Genomic DNA, 10098 nt, shown 5'->3' with positions numbered 1-10098 from the left:
GACATGAGTGAAGTGACTTAGCACGTATGCATCAACTAAAAAAAACCTTACAAGTGCTAAAGGTAACAGGTTTAGGAATAATAAAGATTAGATTGTCTGCACGATTAGATTTAATTTGAAACTCAAACAGCTCCCAGTAGATGTATCTTAAAAACAAAAAGTTTCAGACATTGCTTCTGCGGAACCTCTATTCTAGCTTCTTTTTGGAGATGGAATATGTGACTAATCTCACTTGACTGATAGAGTACATCATGGTCAGCAAACTGGAAAGGGGAATTCTGTTATAGAAATGAATTCATTTGAATTATTCTTTGCAAAAAGCTCTTTTATATTTGTGATTCATAATCTTGTAGGATCGCACATGTGCAAGAAGGGGAAGTTGGCACCTGCCATGAGCACAGCAAATTTGATTAGATGTTCCAGCGGCTAGGTCACACTTATTCATTCTGTGTTCATAATTGGCTTCCTCAGAAACAGGAATGCTACTCATCTAGTGACATGAATTTAAAATACACAGGGTAAAAAAAAAAAATACACAGGGTTTCAGATTTGGTTTCTGATTAAAAAAAAACTACTGAATTTTATTTATAAGAATGATTTCTGAAAAATTAAACTTGATTCTCACTTTGACATCATCATGCCACTCATTAAAGCCAAGTTCTTTTGTATCTCTTTAAAATCTGAGAAGTTGAAATTGAATGAAAATAACAAAGCATACAGGAGAGGAAGAAGCCATCAGAAGATGGCTTAATGTTAAAAAATGTGATATTAATTTGGGAGCCAATGAACTTTAAAAAATGGAATCATGCATGAGTTATAAGGAGTAGGATCTGGACCCAGACAGGAAATTCAGCCTCAGAAAGCTAAGTATAAACAGGAGGTTGGGGGAGGAATGGAAACTTTCAGGGGTCCCTTCTGACCTCACATACCTGATTCTAAGAGTGCTGCAAGAATGTATTAGCCTGTTTTTAAAAGTGGTGATACTGAAATATAATATATAGGGGCATAAAATCCACCCATTACATTATACAATTCAAGGATTTGTAATGAATCATAGAGTTGTGCAGTCATCACCATAATCTAATCTGTTTGTGAGGTAGAACCATTTCATTTTTCTAGTATAAAGGTGCGTAGTGACTCATTAAAACTGTAGAGCAAGTTTCAAGGATGCAAAGGTGACTCACTGAAAGTACATGTAACAGACATGCGCAGGCAGCTGTTCTACTGAAATAGGGAGAAAGAAGGGGAAGGTGGTGGTTGGAGGCAGTGTGGAACGATGGTTACCACCACACCCTTAAGTCAGATTGCTGAAGTTCAGATTCTGGCATCCTTATTTCCTTAATAGATGTCTGACCGCAAACAAATTACTTGAACCCTGTGAGCCTCATTTTACTCATCTGTAAGTTAACAGTACCTACTTCATGGGGCAAAGGATAGATGAGGTAAGTTAAACAAGAGGCTCAGAATAGTCCTGGAACGTAGGAAGTACTCAATAAATGTTAGCAATCTTTATAGTTGTCACTGGATAACCATTAAATGCCTTTCATGAACCAGACACAAAAGACCATGTGCCCTATGATTGACTTATAGATATGAAATTCTAGGAAAGGCAAAATGAAGTGATAGAAAGCAGATCAGTGGTTGTCCCAGGCCAGAGAGTGGGTGAAAGAAATTGACAGCAAACAGGCACAGGGAACTTTATGGGTGTGTTCTAAATTATGACTGGAATGGTGCTTTGTAAACATTTATCAAATTAGAAGCTTAAAATTGGTGAATTTTATTGTATGTAAAACAAAGCTGACTAACGGCCCCCCTCAATACTCCCAAAATACAGCTTATAACTTTCCAGTTGTGTTAGACACAGGAATCAATTTCTAAAGGAAGCCAGTAAATATTTTTTGAGCACCCACTGGAAGGCACTGTTCTAGGTACTGGAAATACAACTTTGAAGAAGACACAGCATCCCTACCCTCATGGGTATATAGTTCAAACACGACTTATGCTCGTATGTTTGGGATTACAAAAGGGGTCATTGTGACAGAATATTGGAAGAAGAGAACTCTAAGTTGCATAAATATCTGTCCCATGATTTTTAATTTATTTATCAGACATACACAGAAGCAAACACATCATCCCTGTATGGGAAGACGATGTCCCTCAGTGTCTGGGTAGGTGGAATGACAGAAGCCTCTGGGTGACTGGTGACCTTGACGCGAGGTTGCCTCACCATTTGCGAGACGCAGTGCCCACTTGGCGAGGGAAGGGACTTGGCATTGGCTTAGGGACCAGGTGGACGCTTCAAATGGGGCTCGGGGGATAGCGTGGCTTTCATTTTGGCCACGCTAAGCCGGCGCTCTCTTGGCCGCTGGCGAGCAATAGCCTCCGCACAGAGCGGTAGAACACTCCTAGGTATTCAACACCTTTCCACAGGGTAGGAGAGAGGTTCGCGAGTGACTCCGCCCACAAAGTGACTCCGCCCACGGAGTGACCCCGCCCAAGTAGATCCGAAGTGGATGCTGCCTGGAGGTGGAGATGCGTTGCAAGAATCTGATTGGCTTCTCTAGTCAGAGCCTCGTAGAGGGTGGGGCGAGGCCTGCAAGGGGCGGAGCTTATGTCTAATGGGCCACCCGGCGCCGGCTTGAGAAATGGATGCTCGGCGGATGTGCAGGCGCCGGGGGCGGGGAAAGCACTTGCTCTGCAGCGCGCTGGCCCCGCCCGGGACCCGGCGGGAGCGCTGGGCCGCCCTCTTCCTCCCGTGCTGGCGCTGGGCTGAGCCCAGGGCTGAGAAACTGAGTTGGTTCTGAGCTCCCTGTTTGGTTTTTGGGCGGCGGCAGCCGGAGGAGGAACATGGCGCTCGTCGGCAACGGAGCAGAGTTGGAAGTGGACGAGGTACTGGCCGGTGGGGAGTGTGGGCACTACCCCTGAAGCCCGGGAGGGATGAGCGAGCTCGGCAGGGACGGCCAAGGCCCCGCCCCCTTGGTTGCCTGTCTGGAACCTACAGTCTCCCGACCGGAGGAGGAGACGGGGGTTGCAAGTGGGGACACCCGACCTTGGAAAGTCCGTCCCTGCTGGAGCGAGGAGGGTCTCTACGGCGCTCGGATTGGAGGCGCTGCTGAGGTTCCAAGCATCACGCCTAGGGTCGTAGGAAGCGAGGGCACCGCGTCCGGGCGGCTGGTGGATGGGTGCGAGCGCGCGGAGCGTAGGACCCGCAGTATAGAACAGTTCTGAGCCTTACTAGGGACGCCTAGGCTTTATGGGGTCTGACCCTGAAGTTCCGACACTGGCGCTTTGGAGTTTGTGGAACCGTCGCCTGATCTGGGAATCTCACCTTCTATGGAAGTTTTCGGTGGCGGAATCGAAGGGCTTGCAGTCGATGAGAGGAGGGGGCCAGCAGAAGGAGCCCTCGGGGTGTCTGCACCAGTGGGCAAGGCAGAGCTGTCCTTGGGTTGGAGGGCTAGGGGCCTGGAGCAGCAGCCCAGAAATTGGTGGTTTCACCATCAGATTCCCAGAGTGGTTGGTAGACGGAGGGAAGGCGCGGGGAGAACCGACTCCGACCTTCAACTACGGTCTCTATACTGTCTTTAAATAATTAGCCACTTCCTCCTGTGGCTCGCGCGCCGGGGTCTGAGCACCCTCGGGCGCGCGCGCAGGACCTGTTGATTTATTGACTTGCCGTGCGCAGTTGGCAGCTCCGCAGAGACACGCTCTCTTGCTCGCTCTTGAAGTTGAAGCCGCCGGCCGGCAGCTGCTGCCATTTTACCTGACTTGTATTTTACAAGTCGCTGCCTGAGGAGGCTTCATTTCAAATGATGCAATAGTGGATGATCTTGGAGTTGGCGGGCTAAGATTCCTGCCCATCTTTTCCATGTCGAGAAACGCCTGGCAACTAATACTGTGTTTTAAATGTAGCCCTTAACAAAACAAAACCCAAACTCCAGCTCTTTTACACCACTGGCCGACAAGAGGGCACGCCGGACTGTCCAGAAGCTTTCTTACAAGACTGTGCCTTCCAAGGAGGACTTCAAACGACCGATCAATGAACTAGAGTTTGCATGGCTGCATCTATTGTTGAAACTTTTAAATTACACATAAAAGCAAAGGATGAAATGGCTTATTCGTTGCTATTTCCATCTATGACAGCCTTTCTTTATTTGTAGCTTTAGACTGTCTTTTTGGTATGACCTGGAGCCAGCTTTTTTTCATTCCTTCTGTCTTAGATCTTTTCTGTAATCAAGGTCGTAACACTTTCCTGGTGCTCTGACTATACATTCACTGTTTCCCTTAAAGGTTTTTATGACTCTCTGCTGTATGGCCCTAGTGGTAAAGAACCTGCCTGCCAATGCAGGAAACATAGGAGACACAGTTTCAATACCTGGGTTGAGAAGATTCCCCTGGAGGAGGGCATGGCAACCCACTCCAGTACTGTTGCTTGGAGAATCCCATGAACAGAGGAGCCAGGTGGGCTACAGTCCATGGGGTCACAAAGAGTTGGATAGGACTGAAGGGACTTAGCACAGTACAGCTGTATATTAAATTAACTATCCATGTTCTTGGCATGGGGCTTCCCCCGGTGGCTCAGTGGTAAAGAATCTACCTGCCAGTGCCGGAGACCTGGTTTCTATCCCTGGGTCAGGAAGATCCCCTGGAGGAGGGCATGGCAACCCACTCCAGTATTCTTGCCTGGAAAATCCCACAGACAGAGGAGCCTGGCAGGCTACAGTCCATAGGGTTGCAAAGATTTGGACACGATGGAAGCAACTTAACACACACGTATGTTCTTGGCATGCAAGGCTCTTTACACTGTGGTCTCAATCTGATGTGCTAGCCTAGTTTCCAGCCACTTTTCTATGTATAACAATTTTAATCAGCGTTATGCCTGAGGAAATAAGATTGGGAGTAGCTAGTAAATGTGGAGTTAAAAATTTAAATTCCTGGGCTTGATGAAAAAGTTTTGCAACCCTTAATTGTGATTATTTGTTTTGCAACACTTAGATGTAATTGTTTAGGTCAGGGCACTGTTGGGAGAGAATGCTTGGACGATAAGTATTGAGACATAGGGCTACGCTAGCTGTGCCCTCTGCCTGCAAGGTGAACCGAATGCCAGGCATTGGCTAGGGAAGATGGCTCTAACCCTGTGGGGGAAATTAGGTTTCAAAGCAGCAGAGAGCCTAGCACACAAGATACTTGGTAATATGTATTTGTGGGGTGAATGAATGACTATAGAATTGAAGATAAAGCTTAATAATGATTCACTTTTGGCCATATCTGTTATTCATTTTTTAAAATCCCACAACTATTAAGCTCCTGTTACATGTTAGGTACTATACTGGTTCGAGAAAATGAGCAAAGTACAAACAGAATTCTTTTGTTCATGCCAAATCTACTTTTGTTCCTCATGATGCCCCGCTTCCACCAGAATAAATGTTGCAAACATTTGCTTTGTACTTAAACTTGGCAGGTGCCTTAGAAACGGAAGGCAGTTTTGACTATCTACGGTTCTCAGTTTGAGTAGGGAGATGTGGCATGTGAACAAGAACTCTAGAAAAGAGCTCAAGGCAGGGTAAGCAAGCAAGAAATGTTGCCTTGTAGACCCGGTACCCTTAGCTTATTTGTGGAAAGTCCCTCACTTTCAATGGGCTGAAGTGCTTTATCACAGGTGCACAAGACCCTGCTCTTAAACTTACTGGATGTATGAAACTAAAAGAGCTGGAAAGCTCAAGCGCTTAATTTAGATTTGATGGTCTTTATTGCCAAATTCAGACTTAAATTGAAGAAAGTAGGGAAGACCACTAGACCATTCAGGTATGACCTAAATCCCTTATGATTATACAGTGGAAGTGAGAAATAGATTTAAGGGCCTAGATCTGATAGATAGAGTGCCTGATGAACTATGGACTGAGGTTCCTGACATTGTACAGGAGACAGGAATCAAGACCATCCCCATGGAAAAGAAATGCAAAAAAGAGAAATGGCTGTCTGAAGAAGAGAAGTGAAAAGCAAAGGAGAAAAGGAAAGATATAAACATCTGAATGCAGAGTTCCAAAGAATAGCAAGGAGAGATAAAAATGACTTCCTCAGCAATCAATGCAAAGGAATAGAGGAAAAGAACAGAATGGGAAAGACTAGAGATCTCTTCAAGAAAATTAGAGATACCAAGGGAACATTTCATGCAAAGATGGACTCGATAAAGGACAGAAATGGTATGGACCTAACAGAAGCAGAAGATATTAAGAAGTGGTGGCAAAAATACATAGAAGAACTGTACAAAAAAGATCTTCACAACCCAGATAGTCACGATGGTGTGATCACTCACCTAGAGCCAGACGTCCTGGAATGTGAAGTCAAGTGGGCCTTAGAAAGCATCACTATGAACAAAGCTAGTGGAGGTTATGGCATTCCAGTTGAGCTATTTCAAATCCTGAAAGATGATGCTGTGAAAGTGCTGCACTCAATATGCCAGCAAATTTGGAAAACTCAGCAGTGGCCGCAGGACTGGAAAAGGTCAGTTTTCATTCCAGTTCCTAAGAAAGGCAATGCCAAAGAATGCTCAAACTACTGCACAATTGCACTCATCTCACACGCTAGTAAAGTAATGCTCAAAATTCTCCAAGCCAGGCTTCAGCAATATGTGAAAGGTGAACTTCCAGATGTTCAAGCTGGTTTTAGAAAAGACAGAGGAACCAGAGATCAAATTGCCAACATCTGCTGGATCATGGAAAGAGCAAGAGAGTTCCAGAAAAACATCTATTTCTGCTTTATTGACTATGCCAAAGCCTTTGACTGTGTGGATCACAATAAACTGTGGAAGATTCTGAAAGAGATGGGAATACCAGACCACCTGACCTGCCTCTTGAGAAATCTGTATGCAGGTCAGGAAGCAACAGTTAGAACTGGACATGGAACAACAGACTGGTTCCAAAGAGGAAAAGGAGTACATCAAGGCTGTATATTGTCACCCTGTTATTTAACTTAGATGCAGAGTACATCATGAGAAATGCTGGTCTGGAAGAAGCACAAGCTGGAATCAAGATTGCTGGGAGAAATATCAATAACCTCAGATATGCAGATGACACCACCTTTATGGCAGAAAGTGAAGAGGAACTATAAAGCCTCTTGATGAGGAGAAGGAAATGGCAACCCACTCCAGGATTCTTGCCTGGAAAATCCCATGGACAGAGGAACCTGGTGAGCTACAGTCCATGGGGTCGCAAAGAGTTGGACACGACTGAGAGACGTCACTTTCTTAAAAAAAAAAAAAAAAAAAAGCCTCTTGATGAAAGTGAAAGAGGATAGTGAAAATGTTGGCTTAAAGCTCAACACTCAGAAAACTAAGATCATGGCATCTGGTCCCATCACTTCATGGGAAATAGATGGGGAAACAGTGGAAACAGTGTCAGACTTTATTTTTCTGGGCTCCAAAGTCACTGCAGATGGTGACTGTAGCCATGAAATTAAAAGACGCTTACTCCTTGGAAGAAAAGTTATGACCAACCTAGATAGCATATTGAAAAGCAGAGACATTACTTTGCCAACAAAGGTCCGTCTAGTCAAGGCTATGGTTTTTTCAGTAGTCATGTATGGATGTGAGAGTTGGACTGTGAAGATGGCTGAGAGCTGAAGAATTGATGCTTTTGAACTGTGGTGTTGGAGAAGACTCTTGAGAGTCCCTTGGACTGCAAGGAGATCCAACCCGTCCATTCTAAAGGAGATCAGCCCTGGGTGTTCTTTGGAAGGAATGATGCTAAAGCTGAAACTCCAGTACTTTGGCCACCTCATGCAAAGAGTTGACTCATTGGAAAAGACTCTGATGCTGGGAGGGACTGGGGACAGGAGGAGAAGGGGAAGTCCAAGGATGAGATAGCTGGATGGCATCACCGACTCGATGGATGTGAGTTTGAGTGAACTCTGGGAGATGGTGATAGACAGGGAGGCCTGGCGTGCTGTGATTCATGGGGTCGCAAAGAGTAGGACATGACTGAGCGACTGAACTGGCTGACTGACTGACTGAGGTCACTATTTGATATTCAGATGGAATAAAAGGGGACCAGGTGGTTTAGTTGGAAAAATAGTAGGTTAGGAATTAGGTTAACTGGGCTCTCAACTCTGTCACTCATTTACCCAATAGCCATTCATTCATTAAATGTACAAACATCTGATTATGTTATGTGCCAAGCTGGTGCTAGCTTGAAGATACAGCAGGGACCTAGACTACGAGGTCTCTATCTGTAACGATAGAGTGACCTTGACTAACCTAGTCTCTCAACCTCTTATTGCTCTTTTAAGTTTCCTCATCTGAAGATGAAGGGGTGCCATGAGCTCTGAGTATTAGAGGCAGGGAGGCTCCTTCTTTTGGGAAAATGCTGATAACATGGGAATCCCTTTTCCTTTGAAGTACCTACCCAAGGAGATGATGGTAGTAGTGGGGCTCTTATGATAGCTGTGGAATGGGTGCTTTCTTAGGTAAACTGGTGTTTTTGTTTTTTTATCTTTAGGTGCTAGGAGGATAAATGTGGGAACCATAAGAGGTTAGGGCTTGCAACCTCAGAGGCAGCAAAAATTGGATCTGGAAGAAGACAGAAACTTCTTAGACATTCCAGTGGTTCCAGACATTCCTTCAAACCTTGGTGGCCAAAATACTATTTTTTAACATTTAAATTTCTCTCATTGGTTTTTCTTGTGTATCACACAAGCAACTTTGACATCAAGTTCATGGAAGATATGCAGAATCTACGCAAGGTCATTATTACAAACGTATGGCAAATATATGGCTATCACTGGAGACCTTTCTGACCATGAATAGCTTAATCCTTAAGTCTCTCTCTCTTGGTGACCTCCTTATATGTATGGGCTGCTTTTGGCTGTCTTGTGGATGGTAAATGCTTATGTTTGGCCCTTACTGTTCTGTGTGTGATTTGGGATTTGAAAATTAAATAAAAGTATATTTTCTTATTTATTAGAGTTATTGAGCTTATCAATAACTATGTCAAGTATCAAAAAGAAAAAAATATTGATGATATCTGAATGAATATTTAGCAGCTGGATAAGTTAAAAATGATTTTCCCAGATAAAACAAAATTTAAGTTTATTAAAAATAACTTTTAGGAATTTTTTTTCAATTGTTTTACCTTTGCTGGAAAAGGACCAGTTTTTAAAGTCTTGAAAAATTTGGTTACATTGCTATTATTATATAGAAATTGGTAATTTTTATATGTAATCTGATATATCATATTTTACATTAAAATTGCATTGAAAGTTGCTCAGTAAATACAGTTATAAAGTTTAATGTGAATAGCCTTAAAATTTAAAATGTAACTTAACATTTTTATTGTCATTCTGAACCTATTCTTGAATATAAAGAGTAAACCTTATACTTGTTTTTTTTAATGTATAAAGTACAGAAATATTTCGTGGGTTAGGAGAAAAACGTCTGAAAAGGCTTTCAAGGCAGGAGGACAATATTGAAAAAAAGTTGAGAAACACTGGATTAGGGAAAGAAATGGTTTATGTGACGGATGCTTCCATGGCTTGCTTTTTTTGCCCAGGATATTTTTGGTTTAGTTGTGATTTAGAAAATTTCCCTAGTGGCATTTTAGATGCTGTCTAGGTAAAACTGATTGCTGCAGTTTTCTTCCGACCAGATTCATTCTTTCATTCCGTTTGTGTTTGTTGAGCACCTCCCCAGGTGCAGGCAGTCTTCAGATGCTGGGAGTCCACACAGAGATAAGATGGCTTGATCGCTCTTGAGGAACGCACACTGTAGCAAAAGAGACAAGTAACAAGTGCTGTCTTTGGGTCAGGGTAGATTTTAGGTGGGCTTCCTGCTGGCTCAGATGGTAAAGAATCTGCCTGTGATGGGTTCTATCCCTGAGTTGGCTTCTATCTGGGTTTGATCCCTGGGTTGGGAAGATCCTTTGGAGGAGGGCATGGCAACCAGCTCCAGTATCCTTGCCTGGGGAATCCCCATGGACAGGGGAGCCTGCTGGGCTACAGTCCATGAGGGTCACAAAGAGTCGGATGTGACTCAGTGACTAAGCATAGCACAGTGCAGATTTTACGTAGGAGAGCCATATAGTTTATCATCCACAGCAGGGACCTGGG

The 10098-nt window shown here is 43.9% G+C and overlaps 1 protein-coding gene across 2 annotated transcripts in view; it reads left to right on the top strand.

Annotated features, from left to right (window-relative positions):
• The first annotated feature begins 2733 nt into the window (after positions 1-2733).
• Positions 2734-10098, top strand: part of TTC39B (tetratricopeptide repeat domain 39B) — a 153981-nt gene continuing 146616 nt past the window's right edge. For both annotated transcript variants that reach the window (XM_042243465.2, XM_060409504.1), the window contains exon 1: positions 2734-2889. Coding sequence is in view for 1 of the 2 variants with exons in the window: in XM_060409504.1 (XP_060265487.1) it covers positions 2848-2889 (42 nt within the window). In the remaining variant the exon portion in view is untranslated. The remainder of the gene's footprint in view (positions 2890-10098) is intronic.

This window comes from Ovis aries, chromosome 2, assembly GCF_016772045.2.
Source record: "Ovis aries strain OAR_USU_Benz2616 breed Rambouillet chromosome 2, ARS-UI_Ramb_v3.0, whole genome shotgun sequence".
Lineage (NCBI taxonomy): Eukaryota > Metazoa > Chordata > Mammalia > Artiodactyla > Bovidae > Ovis > Ovis aries.
This window is presented reverse-complemented; position numbering and strand designations above follow the sequence as displayed.